We start from the raw sequence: 21312 nt of genomic DNA on the forward strand, positions 1-21312 counted from the left end.
GTCGCCGCGGCGTCATTTTCGGCCTGATGACAGCAAGAAGTAAACAATCGTGGGAGTGATTAAAAGTTTTGGAATAATTTTGATGTTTTTCGGTAAAAATGTGCGTCTAATTCGAGTGATTCGTAACCAAAATGAAGCGGGAGAAAACGGCGGATAATGTGCGACCGTATAAATTATAAGTATCTTCCATTTCATGTGGTTTGAACGATTATTTTGATTTGCTTTTTCCTCACTCATTACAGCGCATCAAATTCTGAGCTTGACCGGCATCAGCTTTGAACGCAAAAGCATAATCGGGTTTGTGGAACTGACGATTGTTCCGGTGAAGGAAACGCTCAAAGTTATCCGCCTGAACTGCCGCCAATGTCGAATCTATCGGGTCATATTGAACGACAGCTATGAGGCCACGTTCCACTATTTCGATCCGTTCCTGGACATTTGCCAGGGGGAAATCAAGAACAAGTCGCTGGAGTTTTTCTCCAAGTGCCACTTGGAGGCGGCAAAGAAGACGGATGCCGATCACAATGCCGGGGAACTGGCGATTGTCGTTCCAGATCAGGCTGCCCATTTGATTGGCGAGGGACGTGGCTTGAGGATTGGAATTGAGTTTTCGCTGGAAGACCCTTCCGGGGGAGTTCATTTCGTCATTCCGGAAGGGGAAGGGAGCATGGAAGAGAGAGCAGCTCATATGTTCACCTATGGACATGAAAACTCCTCAAGGCTTTGGTTCCCTTGTGTGGACAGCTACGCGGAACCGTGCACTTGGAAGCTTGAGTTTACGGTCGATAAAAACATGACTGCGGTTTCCTGTGGAGAGCTGGTCGAAGTGGTCATGACTCCGGATCTCCGGAGGAAAACCTATCACTACACTGTATCGGTTCCGGTGTCGGCCCCAAACATCGCCCTTGCAGTGGGACCGTTCGAAATCTACGTAGATCCCCATATGCACGAAGTGACTCACTTCTGTTTGCCGCAGATGATGCCCCTCCTCAAAAATACCGTTCGATACATGCACGAAGCTTTCGAGTTCTACGAGGAAGCGTTGACACAGCGCTACCCATTCAGCTGCTACAAGCAGGTGTTTGTGGACGAAATCGATAACGATGGGAATGCCTACGCTACGATGACGATACTGTCCACGCACCTGTTGCACTCGATTGCTATCATCGATCAGACGTTTGTGTCGCGGAAGGTAAGAATGGAATAATATTTCGTGGGTCTCATTTTAGATATGCCTATAATTTGGGAGGGGTTGGAAAGTATATTTTTCTACCAAAATGGTCTCTAAAGTACCGTAAAATTGGGCGAATAGAAACACTCTACAACATGTTTGAATGTGTACAACTCGAACCGTGTGAATAAAAACAAATTTTGTTAGTCTCAAATATGGGTCGCGTCTCCCTTGGCTGATACCACAATTGCTGTTAAAAAAAATATATTTCGTATAAAGACTTGTGAAAATGTTGTATTTTTTCTGTTCACTCCGCAATGAGACGATTAGAAACACTGTTCAGTAAATATCAATTAGGGATTATTAGGGATTTCTACAAATTTGGTTTCAAGATGTCCTTAGCGATTTCCTGAAGACATCCATGGAAACAAAACTACTGGAAAATATCTTTGTGAACTAGCTTGGGAAATTTTCCAGAGATTTTCTGCTGCACTTTCTGAAGATATCATAGGAGGAATCTGTAGAGTAATTTCTAGAAGTATTCCAAGAGAAAATGTTGGTCGAAACCGTGTATAATTCTGGAGAATCACTGGAGGCATCTATGGATACATGTTTGCATGAGCTTTTATAAATATCCTAAATGAAAATTTTGAACGAAACCGATTGATGTATAACTGGATGAACTCCAGGATCTTCGTCGAATTAATAAAGCTAAATTCTTTTGGAAAGCAGTTAAAGAATTAACAAATGTATTCTTTGGGCAAAAACATGAATTAGTTTGTATCAAAATTCCTGGAAAATAAATCTTGAAAATACATACAATATTACGAGCAGTTAAAGTATTACTAAAACTAAAAAAATATAAATACTCATAGAAAACTGTCGGGTTTCATGAAATATTCATATGAACACAATTATCTCCTGATTTCTGTTTGGATTATTTTTGTTTTCTTGATTCCCGCATGGTCTCTTTATTCGGTAGAGCTTCCCTTAAACATTCACAACACGAGCGGTCAAACGAATGTTGGAAAGAAAAATGTCAATTGAATGCCTCTGACAACGATAGCTTCGCTAGGAAACGTTGCGGTTTTGTTCCTTTCTGTCATGTTTCGTAATAGCCGCTGCATTCGACATAACAAGCAAGATTAAATTATTCATGTTGTTTATGGTGCGATACGTCTGGATTCTATGCAAATTTCATCGTGTCAGTCAGACGACATTCAATTGACACTTTTTTTTATGTTCTTGATTTTACCGCTTGTGTGTGTGTGTGAGAGAGAGGTGACGGTAGCGAATGAATGCAAAAAAATGACCGCTGACCGTGGCAACGAAACGAACGTCGCGCAAAGTGTCAAATGTTTATAGCACTGGTTTTATTTCTGTTCCTGCTTGATTTCTGTTTTCAAGCATAAGTTCTCTAGAGTTCCTATTTTAATGGAATTCAGTCGCTACCAGCCCTGTCTTTGCTGTGAATGCAATTTCAAAGTTAATAGAAATCGTAAAAATAATTACAGATAAATATAACTGTTAGTTTTTCAATTTAGTGTTAAAAACGACCATTTTTCCACTTGCCCCACTTCTGGAAAAATTACTCCTTGAATTCTAAACGGAAATCTTGGATGAATTCCTAGAATTATAAATTTCTGCATAATTTAAGGCTTTCTTGAGACATAAATATGTGAGAAATATCGTAGGAAGTCCGTAAAAGAATTACTGAATGTACTTATGAAGAAATCTTCGGAAACTTTTGACTTATATCTGGTTTAGTTTTTGATGAAAATCCTGGAAACAATCATGATCAAATACATACAGTGATACTTATAATGTTAAGAGTAATACTAGTCTTACTTCTCTTTTTTGCCTTATTACATCCTTGTCTTCAAGAAATCATTATGAAAATAAATTCTTCATTCCAGTTTTGTATATTTCTTGGTTTCTGTCTAGCCTTTTTTTCTGGCCATTTTTCCAGGCGTGAAATTTCTGAAGTTGTATTTTTAAGACCCTCGCTAACTATCATGGCGTCGAAACTTACAAGTTTACCTTATTCCAGGTGATGTCCAAAGCAATTGCAGAGCAGTTCTTCGGATGTTTCATCACTATGCAGAACTGGTCCGATGCGTGGCTGGCCCGAGGAATTGCCGAGTACATGTGTGGACTATACTCGAAAAAGTGTTTCGGAAACAATGCCTACCGCAGCTGGATTCGCGATGAACTGGCAGAGGTGGTTAAGTACGAGGAAAAGTTCGGCGGAATCATACTGGACTGTAGTCAAGCTCCGGCGCCACCTGCCGTGTCCAGTATCAATCAATCCCCGGCTGCTCCGGCCAAAGCCTACAACGACAATCCGTTCTATTTTCCAATCAAAAATCTTCACACGATCTCTCCGAAGTATATCGAAATTATGCGGAAGAAGGCTCATCTGGTCATAAGAATGCTGGAGCATAGGATTGGCCAGGAGCTGCTCTTGCAGGTGTTTAACAAGCAGCTGGCTTTGGCTTCGAATGCAGCTTCAACGAAGATCAGCAGCGGGTTGTGGCATCAATTGCACATCTCGACGAACATATTCACGAAGGCCATTTTTACCGTCACCGGAAAAGATATGGCCGTTTTCATCGATCAATGGGTTCGGACCGGAGGCCATGCTAAGTTTACCATGACTTCGGTGTTCAATCGCAAGAGAAACACTATCGAGTTGGAAGTTCGTCAGGACGCAGTCAACCAGAAGGGAGTGAAGAAGTACGTCGGACCTTTGCTGATTCAGCTTCAGGAATTGGACGGAACGTTCAAACATACGTTGCAAATTGAGAACATCGTCGTCAAAGCTGACATCACGTGTCACTCAAAAAGCAGGAGAAATAAAAAGAAGAAAATTCCCCTGTGCACCGGAGAAGAAGTCGATATGGATCTATCGCCTATGGAGTAAGTGACCTGTATTATTAGTACTTAGAATTCCCTTAGCTTCCTTCAATTTCAACGAACTTTGAAACTTTGAGCTTGGGATTATATTTTCCCGAGAGTGATTGTTTCATATATATGATGGTTATAATGATGATTAGAGATTTAATGATTTTCAAGACAAAGTTTATAGTTTATTTTTTTATTATCGAATTACAACCACAAAACAAATTTGAATTGATGTTCAAACATTTAGTTTACAACATTTTTATTTGGCCAGCATGGTACTAGAACCCTAAACTTTAGGGCCTAAAGTCGGTACTCAATAACGACTGCACCAAATTGCTTCATTTTTTCACAACACGCTCTCATTAATGTATTGTTCCGAAGAATGAAAATCCAAATACGATAGAAGAATTTTGGAATATTTCCGGATCCAGATCACCAATGATCAATATCGACACAGATTCTAAAACTAGAAGAGGTTTTGAGAACGTGTGAGAACATGGTGCAAAAACATCAAGAGACAAAAACAGTTTGCGATTTGGAACATTTTGTTTGCAGGAAAAAATAAAGCTGCTGGTAGAAAGGTGTCTTCTATCGTATTTGGATTTTCATTCTTCGGAACAATACATTAATGAGAGCGTGTTGTGAAAAAATGAAGCAATTTGGTGCAGTCGTTATTGAGTACCGACTTTAGGCCCTAAAGTTTAGGGTTCTAGTACCATGCTGGCCAAATAAAAATGTTGTAAACTTCAAAAAGCATCATATCTTTATTTTCAAATATTTCCAAGAATACTTAACCGATTTGTATGATTTCTTCAGAGTAGCTTCAATTTTGCCCTACAATAGACTCACACCTGAAAAATTTTGTCCCACCAAAATGTTCTCTCACCATGTTTACCATATGTTGGATGGCGTCGTAGTTGACAAAATCAGCATATAACGCACATGTAACGTTGGATTGTGCATTGAATGCAAGGTGCGTGCTTCTGCTAGACTGCCATATAAACTAATGTATGAGTATGTATTGTTCGTTTTGTTGACGAATAGAATTTCGTGCAAGTTTTCAACGTTAGTTTATCCCTGGGCTTGGGATTATATTTTCCAGGGAGCGATGAGTTTTGATGATTGATCGCTGTTGTTAGTAGCTTTGATTAGATGTTGGGTGCATTTCAAAGCAATGGCAACCTTTTTATTACAAAATTTAGATTTTGTCTTCTGACCTAAAGATTCTGGTTAAACTACTGCATAGTACGGCTATCACTCATCAAAATTACTTTCACTTCGGGAAAATATAATTTCAATCTGGCGAGAAGATTACAAACTGAGGGTGGATTAGGAGCACAGTCAGACCCTTGAATGTGCAATGTGGGGTAGTAATTGGGAATGCCATTGACGGTTTGTAATCTTCTACGAGGTTTTCGAAAACCAACAGGGCGCGTGCACCGGGTTGCGGATAGGAGCAAAGGGAGACCAATAGCATCTACTTAAAATAATAGAGCAAAAAGCCGTTTCATGATTAGGTAATGTTTAGCGATCTTCTATGGTGTTCTAGTACTATAAAATTCTTCACTCACTGGGAATTCTGGCCTTGATAATATCAATAGTGCTAAACATAAAATAATACCTAATAGTCAACAAGTACAATGTAGTTTCAATGTAGTAATAAATGAAATAAAATCAATTTTCTATACTTGACAAGGTTTTGAAGACAATCAATGAGTGAAAGAACTACCTATTAGAAAAGCCACATCAGCTAAGGGTATACATATACAAATGTTGGTCATAGGGTCATGGCGAGCATTCGGTATGTACAAGGCTGGTAGCGAGTCACTTTTTAGTGACTTGGTCACTTTTTTTAGGCCAGTCACTTTAAAGTCTCTTTTTTGAAGCCTTTTCAACTAAAGTCACTTTTTTCGTCAAAAAGTCACTTTTTTCAACTATTTTGAGCTAATTTTTCGGGAGAAAATTTTGAATCGGCCTTCTAAATTTAGGCTAAGTTTTAAGTTAGCAGGGTGTCTACAACCTGTAAAATCCTGGAAAACTTGGAATTATCAGGGAATTTTATTCAAACTGGAGAAAGCTGGAATTAACAGAGGATTTCGGCTATACGCAAGAAAAAAAACCTCGAACCACTAAGGCAGTGTCCATTGAAGCATATCTTTTTTAAAGGCTTGGATACTATTTCAATGCATATCTCTAAAAAGTGATTATTTTTAGTTAAGGTCCCTAAAGACATTATAATTAATATGGTATCTAAAGTCACTTTTTTGCCATAACCCACTCTTTCCCATGGTATAGCTCCAGAGCTCAATTATTTTTGACGAACTTGAGGCAAACTGAACCAGAGGAATACTATGCATTAGTTTCTAGAGTCAACTCTCCGTAACTCGAGTAAGGCAGGTATCGAAAAATGGAACACAAAACCAGTGCAAATGCGATCCGAGGGACCATCGCAGTAGCCTTGAAAACCAACTTTTACTGTGGTTCTCTAACTCGATATCGAGATACGAAATATCGAGTAAGGGAGAGTTAACAGTAGATTATGATTCTATACTTATCAGATTAATCTAAAAGTCAACTAACTTTTTGAATAGTAAAACTATTGGTGAGCAAACAGTTTACTATTGTAAAACAACCAATAAATTTTAAACTGATTTTGAAAAAAATAGACCCTTTGAAATATTGTTTTTTGAATTACTTTTTTAAACGCTTTTTCATAAAGAAACTGTCGATTAAAGTCGTCGGGCATAGATGGTTAATCTGCTTGCAATGAATTCTAGTGCAACATTCTAGAGGCTCCAGAGAAACCTTCAGAGACTATTACGTAACTATTCATCCAGAGATTTCTTCTGGAATACTTTCAAGAACTCCAACAGGAATGCCACCAGCAATTTTTCAATAGAAGCTCAGAGGAATTTCTTTTATACTAAAAATTTTATAGCATTCCTACGCAATTTTCACAGAGATTACTCTGAAGAAAAAATCTCAGTATTTCTTCCAGATCACTAATTCTTTCACAGATTTCTTCAACTTCAACTTCTAGGATTCTTCCCGCATGCCCTACAGAAGTTTTTCCCCAAAGGTTTATTATAGTTTTCGAAAAAAATCGACATTTTTACACGAAACCCTACAATAATTCCTACGCATTTTTCATTTAATCAAGGCATTTTTATAAGGATTCTCTCAAAAATTCATCCATAATTACTCTCCGGAATTTCTCAAAACTTACTTAAGCTATTAATCTTTTCCAAGAATTGCTCGATGAATTGCATCTGGGATTTCTCATTAGATTCCTCTAGAAATTTCTAGTGCCCCTATTAGATCAGAATCAGTCATAGACATACATACCCAGGGCTGGTAGCAAGAATTGATTTTGTTAGCTACGACGTCATCCAATACACCCGATTCTGTTTTTGCACGGATTTTTTTTACACGGCCGTGCAAAAAAGTTTCCATACATTTGTTTTCGCCAAAACCTTATTTTTGCATGAACCGTCGAGAAATTGTGTTACTTTTTTTGCACGGTGTTTGAAATTTTGAACTGAAAACTTTTTTTGCAAGGTACACATCCCCCGTGCAAAAATAGAATCGGGTGTATATAGCAAACATGGTGGGAGAATATTTTGGTGGGACAAAATTTTTCAGGTGTGGGAGGTTGGAGAGCAAAATCCCCAATATTGAGACACAAAAAAGTTATCGCGAATAAATTTTTTTTTGCAGTAAAAAATGAAGCTGCTGGTAGGGGATTAATTACAACTTTGAAGGGCACATCATTAGTTCGTTGTCATCTAATCTTAGTTTTTAATCTAAATTCAAATTGATTTCTTTTATGACCTTCATATAACCAATCAGATCATCATCTAGTATTTTATTGTAACGAATAAACTGCAAGGCATTTTTCGCAATTTTCAGTTTAATGAATTGATACAAAAGAAGTATATTTGAAAGGGCATCCAAAGCAACCGAAGGTGTACTTTTCATTTCCCCTGTCATTGATATACGAGCAAACCTTTGCGACTTAGCCTGCTTCTTCTGAGCGGTTACCTCATTTGTCTTGGGTAACCATGCCAGTGAAACATACGTAATTTTTGGTCGAACTATCACTGAATAAATCAAGTTCACAATATTGGACCGCAGTCCCCCCAGTTTCTCCAAAAGCTTAATTACAGACTCATAAGGCATTGGTACCCTTAGTTATGACCTTGTTCAGATGAGAGTTCCAGTTCAATTTCTTATCCAAAGTGTTCGCACATAAAATCAAGTGCGAAGAGAGTATTGTGGCGCCATCTGTACTTCACTATAGGAAATCCCACAGCATGGAAAACTATGGCTACTGAACATGGCGCCCTTCGGAATTTTGCGTTTTGCTCTTCCGGCAACTCCATCAAGATGGAGAAACCCTGGACTATAAAAGGGGTTTGAGCATCGGTTCTCCCTCTCTTACTCTACGGCATCGGCGACCATCATCACCGTCATCAACGAAGCAGAGTCACAACAAATTAGTGATACTTTTACCACCCACTGGAGGTGAACTGCTAGAATTTGAATATTGATTTAAAGTTAAGTAAAAAGTAATAAAGTAGTGAAATTAATAGTTACCAAGGTTAAATAAAGTGTTATAAGACTTACCATTGCTGTGTTGTGCTCCTAAGTACCTGTGAAGAAGAAGAAATCGTACACACTTAGATTTTTTTCACGAGCTCGGCTGTGCGAATCTCGGTTTCCCGAATTTAACCGAGACTCAGCTAACAAATTGTCCCGTTGCTTAGTAACGAAGCGCGATTTACTGATACTCGGCTTTTATTTGCTGAGATCTCGGGAAATATGTTTGCCGACTACTCGGCTGTGCAGATCTCGGTTAAAATTAGCCGAGATTCGGCATTCTGAATTAAGTGTGTACTTACCTGTGGCGCGAACATTGTCCCCGTTGTGAGGTGTGGTGAAATTGATTTGAGCACAGATTTGCTGTTTCTACCCGAGTTATCAACACAAAGTGTTATTTTCTTCCGAAAATTGAATATGAATTCCATTCATAGAAGGCTGTGTAAGACTTACCTTTTTCTCTTTATAATAGAAGGCATGATAAGTTTCTGAATGGCTTACGTTCAATGCCTCACTTCTACATCATTTGAGAGTAATGCTCGGAAATCGGAAATCGTGTTATAAAACTTTCCACGAACCACGATGGTCACATCATCTGCGTATTCAATTACCTCGAAACCTTGGTGTTTTAGATTTTTAAGAAGTTGGTCTATTACTAGAGACCACAGCAGAAATTGTCAGATCTTTGAGCATAGCCATAACCCATTCGATAATATATTTATTCTAGCCCCTTTCTTCCTTTGATGAACTCATGAGCTATAGGATCCATTATCGAATGCTCCTTTAACAACGAGAAAAGCAACAACGACTATTTCTTTGGTATGAAGCTTGACTGCTACGCCGTAATGGTAGATTTACCTGATAATGCGCAAGTTGATTTTTACAAAGAGGTATTTCAATTAAACTTGTTGACTTAATGAAGTCATACATTATTTTGTCCATTTTCTTTAAAAGAACAGAGAAAAGGCTTTTATCCTTCCTTCCAGCTTTGAATATTTCGGTTAAGAGCGGACAAAGCGTCTTTTTTCCTTATATCTTTTCTGGAAGGCTGGTAAGAACTCAATGCCCATGCGACAATCGATGGCGTGAAGATATCACAAGCTTTCTGATTGGCATTTATCGACCATACAGTATTGGACAAAACATTTGCAACTTTTTCGATTTTCCATACAAAATGACCATCTTTGGTAAGCTAGATCTCAGGTATTTATGGACCGATCCGAATTAAACTTTCACAGAACATCAGATATAACTTGAATTTTAACATATATTTTTGAATAATTTTTCCAATCACAAGTTTATAAGTAAAAACGGTTTGACTAAAGTGTAATTTTCAACGAAAAATTCGAAACATTTTATCTCAAAACCTGATAGCCCTACACAAAAACTGTCTTCAGCAAACTTATTCATCTCGTCAAAATCTACAACTTTGCTGAAGATACCATGAAGCTATTCCTTCAATATGTTAAGTTATGTCAAATATAAAATATCGTCAAAAAACTCACTTTAGTCAAACCGTTACTGCTTTTCAACTTGTGATTGGAAAAATCACTCACTTTGTATGGAAAATCGAAAAAGTTGCAAATGTTTTGTCCAATACTGTACATGTCTTGCCTCATCTAAGGGGATTATCACAAAAGGCCGAATCACAAAAGGCCGAATCACAGAAGGCCGAATCACAAAAGGCCGAATCACAGAAGGCCGCATTGAGGATAGAGGAACTGAGGCGGCAGAAGGCCGCCGAAGTCTCCGATATCCGAAGGTTTTGTATAGCATCTATTCGGTGTCATGCAAATAGCAAATCCAGGCAATTGCCCGGTATAATGTAAGCAGAGGATGTTTTTCCATTTTTAGGTCCGACGAGCGACAGCGAGTTCGGACAGCAAGCGTTTGCCCGGTATAATGCCAATACAGTCTTTTACGCAAAAAGCAGGAGAATGATATAACAAGTGTTTAAGGTGATTATAGAACGAAGCCACACCTCAAATTTTCAAGAGCACAAGACTTGTGAACCAAATAGCGCTCCGCAAATTTTATCCCATTTGTCACTACCAGCAAGCAAGCAATTTGATTGATTTTCAACGCGAACTCTTGTCAGATCCTCCAGTCTTGTGCACTTGAAAATTCAAAGTTTGGCTTCGTTTCATAATCACTTTGAGTGATCATAAGAATACTAAGTTTACTAAGAATACTTTTCATCGTACAGTGCCTGTTCGGTTTTGACTCGGTTTGAATTTGACAACATGGATTTCCATGTACACAAAAATGGATCATGGTCAGTCACAAATCCTGTCAATCTCAATGATTTTGTGGGCCTTCTTAAAGCTTACCATATTCAAAATAGGTAAATTTAATACGTCGATACAAGTTTTAATAAAAATAACCATTACATTTTGGAACGGTTCAATTTAGGTAACATGAAAATTTTTGCATGTTGCCAACATCGAACAGGCACTGTATACTCTTCCAGTTTTCGCCAGGTTTTTACACTAATCTTGTACAAAATACAACAGCTCGACTACTTAAGCTCCAATTATAGAGCTTTTTTTGGCTGTGTCAGCTAAGAATATACCACACGCAGAGAAAACAATTTTAATGTCAAATATATTCTGTATCATTACAACAATATATCTGTATTATTTGCCGGCTTATAATTGCCTTTTATTGTTTCAATAACAATTCCTAATTTATTTCAAAAATAAAAATTGTTGAATTTGACAGCTGCGTTAAACGGGGTACAACAAAATATTTTTTTGTTTCAAATTTTTTTTCTTTTGAAACAACAAATTTTTGCATTGAAATAAAACCTTCCATTTTTTAAATTAAATTACACTGTTTTTTGATGTGACAATGTTCTTGTTTGAAATAAAAACACTGTTTTGTTGGTCCCAGTCCCTTTATTATTATTTTTTTTAGGAATTAAACAATAAACAACGAAAACGAAACCTCTACTTTACTTTTATTTTGTGAAAGTAGAAGAATTGGAACATGCACCAAAATCCATTTAACTGGAGAATGTTCTTTATCCGCTTCGCGACAAAGTGACGGGATGACATAACCGGCTCGTGTAAGAGTTGACTGCAATACTAGAGAATACATTAGTGGAATTAAAATTTTAGAAAAGATGGTTAATACTCACCAGAAATAATTCTGATTCTGGTTTTCCTTACTCCAAAACTGATACAAAAATCTATGACCTGAACTTCTCGCACGAACATTTTAACAACGCCATGTTCTTCAATTTAATATAATGTATCGGAAATATTCGCTTTTTCACCGGTTCTACTAAGCAACAAAATGGCGAGACAGTTTTTATGCTACGTGCATAATTATTAGAATCAATAATGATGTAAATTGAAACAAATAAACTTTCATTTGACGTAAAGTTTTTCTTTTGTTGTTTTAAAAACAAATCTTGTTAACAATGTACCCAGTAAATCCAACAATACTGTTGCTTTATTTTGATAAAAATGATTGTTGTTTCAACGCATTTTTTGTATTACAACAAATTGAACAAGTTTATTGAGAACAACAAAGTTATTTATTGTTTTGAATAGCTGGTATTTCTCTGCGTGCAGCTGACACACCCAAAAACCACTAACCATACACTCTGATTCAGCTAGTAATGTAACTTGTGCATCTTGTCCCGCTTACCCTACTGTAAAAATGACCATAACATTATAGAAAAATGAGGCTTTCCCTAAAATTTATTTTAATATTTCGGCCTTTTGTGATTCGGCCTTCTGTGATTCGGCCTTCTGAGATTCGGCCTTTTGTATGATTCGGCCTTTTGTGCTTTCGGCCTTTTGTGATTCGGCCTTATGTGATTCGGCCTTTTGTGATTCGGCCTTCTGTGGTAGACCCCATCTAAGACCTGTTCTTTACGTTCTTCATCCGACTTTGTGAAGCCTTGCAGCTGCAGGAGCGTTGTTGATGTTTTCACATACCCGTTATGCTTGACGTATTTTAGTTCTCTGTTGTGTTCTGTTAGGGTTTTTTGTATTCAACCCAACTTGAAGGGGTCTACCACAAAAGGCCGAATCACAAAAGGCCGAATCACATAAGGCCGAATCACAAAAGGCCGAAAGCACAAAAGGCCGAATCATACAAAAGGCCGAATCACAGAAGGCCGAATCACAGAAGGCCGAATCACAGAAGGCCGAATCACAGAAGGCCAAATCACAAAAGGCCAAATCACAAAAGGCCGAATCACAAAAAGCCGAATCACAAAAGGCCGAATCACAAAAGGCCGAAATATTAAAATAAATTTTACGGAAAGCCGTATTTTTCTACAATTTTAAGGACATTTTTACAGTAGGGTAAGCGGGACAAGATGCACAAGTAACATTACTAGCTGAATCAGAGTGTATGGTTAGTGGTTTTTGGGTGTGTCAGCTGGTCTATTCTTAGCTGACACACCCAAAAAAAAGTTCTATGATGGAGCTTAAGTAGTGGTACTGTTGTATTTTGTACAACATAATTGTAAAAACCTGGCGAAAACTGGAAGGGTATACAGTGCCTGTTCGATTTTGGCAACATGCAAAAATTTTCATGTTACTTAAATTTAATGGTTGTTTTTATTAAAACTTGTATCGACGTATAAAATTTACCTATTTTGAATATGGTAAGCCTTAAGAAGGCCCACAGAATCATTGAGATTGACAGGATTTGTGACTGACCATGATCCATTTTTGTGTACATGGATTTCCGTGTTGCCAAATTCAAACCGAGTCAAAATCGAACAGGCACTGTACGATGAAAAGTATTCTTCGTAAACTTAGTATTCTTATGATCACTTAAGGTGATTATAAAACAAAGCCAAACTTTGAATTTTCAAGTGCACAAGACTGGAGGATCTGACAAGAGTTCGCGTTGAAAATCAATCAAATTGCTTGCTTGCTGGTAGTGACAAATGGGATAAAATTTGCGGAGCGCTATTTGGTTCACAAGTCTTGTGCTCTTGAAAATTTGAGATGTGGCTTCGTTCTATAATCACCTTAAACACTTGTTATACCCCATCGCAGCAATCATTCTCCTGCTTGTTGCGTAAAAGACTATGTTGGCATTATACCGGGCAAACGCTTGCTGTCCGAACTCGCTGTCGCTCGTCGGACCTAAAAATGGAAAAACATCCTCTGCTTGCATTATACCGGGCAATTGGATTTGCTATTTGCATGACACCAAATAGATGCTATACACAACCTTCGGATATCGGAGACTTCGGCGGCCTTCTGCCGCCTCAGTTCCTCTATCCTCAATGCGGCTTCGCCGCATGGAGGATAGCGCACTGGTTACTGACATGACTGCATTTAACAAAGCATGGACTTGTTCTTTTCATATCCAAGCTTTATTCTTTAGGATTGTAACTCTAATTTGGCCTTCTGTGATTCGGCCTTTTGTGATTCGGCCTTTTGTGATTCGGCCTTTTGTGATTCGACCTTTTGTGATTCGGCCTTCTGTGATTCGGCCTTCTGTGATTCGGCCTTCTGTGCATTCGGCCTTCTGTGATTCGGCCTTCTGTGATTCGGCCTTCTGTGATTCGGCCTTTTGTGATTCGGCCTTCTGTGCATTCGGCCTTTTGTGATAATCCCATTTGAAGTTTGTTATGCTTTATTGAACACTCGCCTGGATTGTTTCCTCAATCCTGTCGGCTTGTCATTCCACCAAGGCACATCTCTGTTAGATGATCTTTGTTGAATAGGAAAACTAGTAAGATGAGATCATTTGGTCAATGCTCCCAATGAATACATCTATTGTTTCAGTTATGAAATAGTCGTAAACTGGTCACCGAATTTACTGTTATATGAATTTATTTTCGTTAACTGAAAACGATAGAGTTCCTAATCGATTTTCATTGAGGTTTCTCCTGTTTCTGATTCAGCTTCAATATCGAACCAGGTGTTAGCGCGCACTTCACGGTCTTTCGGACTAGCACTAAAAGTCGTCTTTTAACTTAAACAATTAAACAGTTTATTTAGACGAAGAACAGAACTACACTTTATTTCACGCGAACACAAACAGTAAATTTTTATTGCCGTTTATTACGGCCGCACGGCGATGTGTATATATCGCGAAGGTAAGTTTTCAACTGCCAGCTGATTGCTGGCTGGCTGGCTGGCTGGCGATCGAGAAGCGATCGGAGAGTAATTTACATAACAGAAAATAATACACGTACCTACATGAACAAGTGGGACGGACTGACCAGATGCGTGCAGCAGAAAAGGACCACTCTACCTACGGTAGATGTGGATCGCATCTGGTCATTCACGATTCCCGTTGGTCGGGCAACAGTGGTTATTTGTTTTTGGCTTCAACACCAGGTTTGTTTGTGATTTGATAATGATAATTCATCAGAAACATGTCATTTTACAATCTTCTTCGATAGCAGGCCACTACAGATCGTGAGATTAAGAACCTCCTGTCGACAGTTATTTAAAATTCGCTCATATTTCAATATGAAGAATTATCAAATTAATGAAAATAATGTCAGACGACTTCATTTGAATATATCTGTGCGGAAAATGCTGGTTTTTGACATGAAAATCGGTTTTTACATTAGGGATACTGCTGCACTGATGGTATTTTTATTTCGCTAATATTACTCCTAAAAGCTCACACAATCATCAACTCGACACTTCGTTGTTGTTGTTTTCGTCCCACTATGTCCCACAACAATAAACGAGGCATAGAAAATATTTATAAAAAGAAACCAACGTTATTTGAATATGGAATTCAAACTATTAGCTGTCTACTGCGATTTCACTTTAAGATTTACCGTGATGCTACCATATTTCGCTCACTGCCATTTTACCAATATTTTGTTGATACATATTGGACTATTTTATTGCATGTTATGTGACCATGGCTGAAGTCGAATTGTTCCAAATACTAGGCAACAAAAATTTATTTCGCAAAATATGTTTAAATTGTCAGTGAGCGAAATATGGATATTTTACGGTACAAAAACGATGATGTGAGCTTCTGATATTCTCAAAGTGTCATTATTTCTTTCGAGCGATCCAAATGTTCAATATCATTGGTGTTCATTCGGCCGGGTTCAAATTCGTCAAACCACTTCTTAAATGCCTCGAAAGAGCGGTATTCGATTAACACATATCAAGCTAATTTTTGACTTGTACGGTAATTTTTCCCACCAAATAACAATTTAAGAATACTGACACGTGAATGCTTCCAGTGTGGACGATTTGCCCTTTGAAGAAGGCACCACACTAGGACAACGGACTAGCATGCGACGCCCAGTGGCACAGTCGAAAAACCTTCCTGACGAAAAGTTTTCCGGACTGAAGCGGGAATCGAACCCACACCCCTTGACTCGATGCAGCTAAATGCTTCGTATCATTAACCGCACAGCCATGTAGCCCACATGAAATTACTTGCAATCCATACTGTCTAAAATCACAAAACTTGCACCGCTGAAGTCGCTGTAACTTAAGAACGTGTGTGAGGGACATCTTATGGACTCATCAGTCGATGTGATTATGTTCTTAATCCCCTATTATTCAATATTGAATTAATTTGTTCGTTGGTTCTAAAATCATAAATAGAAATGTTTGACCTACCAATTTATTATATTTTGCAGCATTATTAGAATCATTGTGACAAGTCCATACTATTTATACCTGTAACATCCAATAATCCATTCCTCTCCCATGTCGGTTACTCCTCCTATATTCGGCTTTGGATTGACTTGCGCTCTTATCGCCCTATTAAACGCTGCCAAATGAAAATAATAATGAACATTTGAAATCTTAATCTAATTTCAGTGAATCACCCGTCCTCTGGATTCGCCTAGATCCAGAAATGACCATTCTCCGTTCAGTGCACATCGAACAACCGGATTTCCAGTGGCAATTTCAGTTGCGCCACGAACGAGACGTTACAGCCCAGCTGGAAGCAATTGACGCCCTGGAACGATACGCCTCGCCTGCCACGCGACTTGCCCTGACGGACACCATCGAAAACGAGCAAGTCTTCTATGAAGTCCGGTGCAAAGCGGCACTCTGTCTGACGAAAGTTGCCACCGCTATGGTCACGTCCTGGCAAGGACCCCCGGCCATGTTGACAATCTTTAAGAAGTTTTTCGGATCATTCAGCGCACCGCACATCATTCGGCAGAACAATTTCACCAACTTTCAGCACTACTTCCTGCAAAAGACCATTCCGGTTGCGATGGCTGGTTTGCGCACCGCCCATGGTATCTGTCCTCCGGAGGTGATCCGCTTCCTGCTGGATTTGTTTAAGTACAACGACAATACCAAGAACCACTACTCGGATAATTACTATCGGGCAGCGCTGGTCGAAGCATTGGGCAATTCGATCACTCCGGTCATCTCCGTGGTCCACCAAGGAATGGCTCTTACCTCGGAGAATTTGTCGGCGGATTCCAAGTGAGTACAATGCTTTTCTCACTCAGTAGACAACTAACTATGGCAATGTGTGGCAGTTTGACCACCCTCCAGAGAAAAATCAGAAAATCTCTTTAACAATTATGCATTCTTCTTGCTTAATAACTTTCTTCACGATTTACATGTGCTTTTTTCAACAGATTGGTCCTGGAGGAGGTCACGCGGATATTGAACCTGGAGAAACACCTCCCATCGTACAAGTACACGGTGTCGATAGCATGCCTCAAGGTTATCCGGAAGCTACAGAAATGCGGTCATCTTCCGACCAATCCGAAAATCTACCGGAGTTACGCCGCCTATGGTCAGTACATCGATGTGCGTGTCGCTGCCATGGAGTGCTTGGTTGATTTTGTGAAAATCGACGGCCGCTGGGAAGATCTGGAGCATTTGATCGATATGTTGGAAACGGATCCAGATCCGATGGCACGCCACAAGCTGGGACGGCTTTTGATAGAGAATTTGCCGTTTGATAAGGGCAATAAGCACCGGTTGGATCGGGAGGAGCTTGCACTGCGGATTTGGAACAATATGAAGTAAGTTTTCTTTTATACAGAGCTAGTAGCAAGTTTCTTTTTGAAGACTTGGTCTTGGTTTAAATAACCTTTTCTTATTTCAGTGGTCTCCTCTCCCACGACACTCGGTTACGTTGCGACATGGTGGACCTCTATTACACCTTGTACAACACACGTGTTCCCCACTGTCTACCGAATCCTGAGCTGGCATCGATTCTGAAACCGCAAAAGCTTGCATCGTCATTTGCAGCAGTTGCCGACAAAGAGCCCAACCCACCGGAACCGGCCGGAATCGATCTGGAATCGTTCTCTAGCAAGCGTGCTCGTTCAACAAGTCCATTGGACATAAAACCTCTGGATTTGATCGACATTGGTCCAACGGAGCTGCTGATGGCCAAAAGTCGTGAACCTTCACCCCTGTTGTCCGAAGAAATTCGCGAAGATATCATCGTGGAAACCGTCGACGCCAACAGCATCAAAACCGAAATCGTTGAAATGGACAAATCCATTCTCAAGGAAGAAATTGTCGACCTGGACGATAACAACTCGGTAACGGTGGTTGATAGCGCTCCGCCGGCCAAGAAGGCGAAAACCGAATTTTACTCAGATAACTCAATTTCTCTGCCGGGTATAACTCCCAGCAACAGTTCGGTGACGGGCCCTACCGGATTCGAGCCGGGTATGTTCAGCAAGTCGGCAGAATCGTTACCTGCGGTTCCCTCCGAGCCCAGCGTTAGCGGTAAATCCGATGGAAGCAAGGTAAGAATGAACATTCTCAACTCTCGAACATAACTCCTCAAACCTTATCTTTCGTTTCAGAAAAAGAAAAAGAAAGACAAGAAGAAGCACAAACATAAGCATAAGCACAAGCACAACAAGGACAAGGATAAGGAGCGCGATCGGGACAAGGATCGAGAAAAGAGTAAGGAGAAGAAAGATCCCAACATTGTGCGCTTGATAAAGGAAGATACACAAGAAACGCTGAGTTCGGCGGACAGCTCGAGTAGGGATAGTAATCCAACGACACTGGATTTAACATCGTAAAAAGAGTTTACATTTGTAGGTTTTACCAAGTATGGACAAAAATATTGAATGTCTTAATAGATTTTAGTGTATCATGTATGTTCAAAAATGTTTGGATTTCTATAGAAAGCCCTTTGGTCTTGTAGCTTCGTATATTTTTTTTCAATTCGTTTATTTAAAGGCTCACCCGCCGTACCCAGCTTAACAGAGCCGATTTCTACTTCATAAAGGTACAGTACCTTTAATTAATTTTTGTTCGGGTAAATTATTCTTTTCACCAGAAAGTGAATCGATTTCCGCATGATCGGTGTTTGGGGAACACTGATCAGAGCTAGTTTTTTTCGTTGCACCCTCTTTGTTAGCCCGTCTTGATCGCCGTCGCTTGTTTGTTGTTCCATTGTGCTCGATGTATTGTCATCATCTGTCCACTCGTCGTCGGTCTTTTGTTTTGCTTCTTCTGGCTCATCTGCTATAACACGAGATGGAAATGTTTGCTGGTCATTGTTGATCGGTGGGAAATCATCCTGAGTAAACAGCCCGTCGATAGATTTCGAAGATGTCGATGTTGAAAGTGGTTGATGATTAGGTGGAGTAGGTACTTAAATCCGGTCATTTGCTGCCAGCATGGATCGGTTGGCCGCATAGCCGGCAGGATTTTGGCTGGTCGATGTAAGACACCATTGTTGTCTCATTTCCAATGATAATGAATGAAGGAATGTGACGAAATAAATTCATCCTCAGGACTCGCACTCCGTTCGATATGCCGGGGAAATAGTGCTTCCATTTTTCATTTCTGATGGAGATTACCTCTCCATATTTCAGCATATGATCAACGACAATGGTGGGACTCATCGACGGAGGGAGGTCATGGACCCGAACCGTCACTGCATCACTGTCCATGTAAACAGGAATCCGAAACATGGCGTTCCCACATAGCATTGTTCGCTTCCAATTATGTTTTTTTTGGTAGCGTGAGACAACTTCATAGGAATTCATTTCGTGTGTGATGCAACTGTATGCTCTTAACGTCCGCATGTTGGAGATGTATTTCACTCTCCAAAAATGATTGAACTTTGGCCACTTCAGGGCACACAGGGAGAACACTAAAATCAACCACTAGGGTGTTTTTTCGCGCACCGGACCTTTTTAACAAAATGCGAACGAGAGCGAAAGAAGTAAAGAAATACGCGGGCGATGTCTGGCTAGCAACTGAGTAGCTTCGTATTGGCAAATATAATGCGCCACTATCATAGAGGTCGCTGGGGAAGAACGAGATAAATGTCACTGAAAATTTTTACGTCCGAAATTCAATTTTTCAACCCAAAAATTAGGTCATTATCAATTCATTATCGAGCTATTTTTCATTGGCATCATCATTTTTACCCTTTATTCTTGCGATACATGTGATTCGACAACAAATTTAAACACTAACAAAGAATCCTGATGTTTATAACCTATATTGCCAAACAGCAATTTTCCAATTTTATCCCACTAATCGCACATGAACACTGACCGGATCTGTACATTTCCGGAGGAAAAAAAGTTCATCATATTTTTCAATGCTCTCTGATCGTCTACAAAATAACTATTCCGAGAAAAAGTAGTGTAATTTGTGTGATCCTTCCTATGCTGTACACGGTGCATTCTCAACACAACCTCTTTTTTGACGGTTCTCCTACTAGCCACCAGATGTCGAAGTGATCTTTCAGCTTTAAAAATATTAGCCTATTGTCGTTCCACTAGTCATACCGTCTACCTCGTTATGCTCCTTTTCGTCTTGTACCGGCGGGATTGTTGTCCGGCATTCTCACAACGTGCCCTGCCAATTGTACCCTTCCAGTTATGACGACTTTATAGATACTGAGTTCACTGTAGAGTTGCGCAAGCTACTGAACTCGAGGTGGCAGGCTTGCCGTGCTCTCTCTTGTGCCTCTCGCTATCATGTACTTCGTCTTCGATTCACCTAGCTTCAGCCCTTTGTCGGATGTACGTATCCGTCTCAAAGTTGCGTGCTACAATATCAATGTCGTCGGCGAAACCAAGTAGCTAAACGGACTTTGTGATGATCGTGCCACTCGTGTCTATCCCCGCTCTTCTTATCAGTTTGATCGGGAAACCGTATTCGTGCATAATCTGCCATAGCTGTTCTCGATCGATTGTATCATAGGTCGATTTAAAATCAATGAACAAGTGATATTTGGGTACTAGGGCGGTTCAAGATTTAAAAAGGTATGAGAATCCAGTCTCCCAAATGTTCCATACCATCCTTACCATAAAAATAGTGTTCTGTGAAATTTTCAGCTTTCTAGGTGGTGATTTGAAGGTGGTAATAAATAGTAAAAACTCATTCTTCAAACCATGAATTACCCCAAACATGTACAAAAATCTAAAATTAGCTCAAAGGGGATTTGTTTCTTCAGCAACACCCTTCATTAAGGTTGGAAGAATGAGTTTTCAATATGGGATGATAAGTTTCTACTTACATTACAGTATTAGCCTGTTTGGAACATTTCTCAAAATTTCTCCATAGTAATTTCCATATAAACCTACATTGTCTTTGGGTAAAGTGACCAGATGTATACACTTAGATTTTTTTTCACGAGCTCGGCTGTGCGAATCACGGTTTTCCTATTTTAACCGAGACTCAGCTAACAAATTGGCCAGTTGCCTAGCAACG

General features: G+C 39.5%; 1 protein-coding gene across 1 annotated transcript; it reads left to right on the forward strand.

The window, feature by feature from the left end:
* The first annotated feature begins 3 nt into the window (after positions 1–3).
* Positions 4–18734, forward strand: LOC5579149 (transcription initiation factor TFIID subunit 2). The gene is made up of 7 exons (XM_001664194.2): positions 4–175; positions 241–1192; positions 3222–4090; positions 16459–17082; positions 17241–17633; positions 17717–18371; positions 18432–18734. The coding sequence occupies exons 1-7, from the start codon at positions 132–134 to the stop codon at positions 18654–18656; spliced, it is 3762 nt and encodes a 1253-aa protein (XP_001664244.2). The 5' UTR covers positions 4–131; the 3' UTR covers positions 18657–18734.
* The last annotated feature ends 2578 nt before the right edge of the window (positions 18735–21312 follow it).

The sequence above is a fragment of the Aedes aegypti genome, chromosome 2 (assembly GCF_002204515.2).
Source record: "Aedes aegypti strain LVP_AGWG chromosome 2, AaegL5.0 Primary Assembly, whole genome shotgun sequence".
In the NCBI taxonomy this organism is placed as follows: domain Eukaryota; kingdom Metazoa; phylum Arthropoda; class Insecta; order Diptera; family Culicidae; genus Aedes; species Aedes aegypti.

Coding starts and splice junctions, on each gene's coding strand:
- LOC5579149 (XM_001664194.2), top strand. CDS start 132: ATGAAGCGGGAGAAAACGGCGGATAATGTGCGACCGTATAAATT. Junction 1,193..3,221: donor AGACGTTTGTGTCGCGGAAG/GTAAGAATGGAA, acceptor ACCTTATTCCAG/GTGATGTCCAAAGCAATTGC. Junction 17,083..17,240: donor AATTTGTCGGCGGATTCCAA/GTGAGTACAATG, acceptor TTTTTTCAACAG/ATTGGTCCTGGAGGAGGTCA.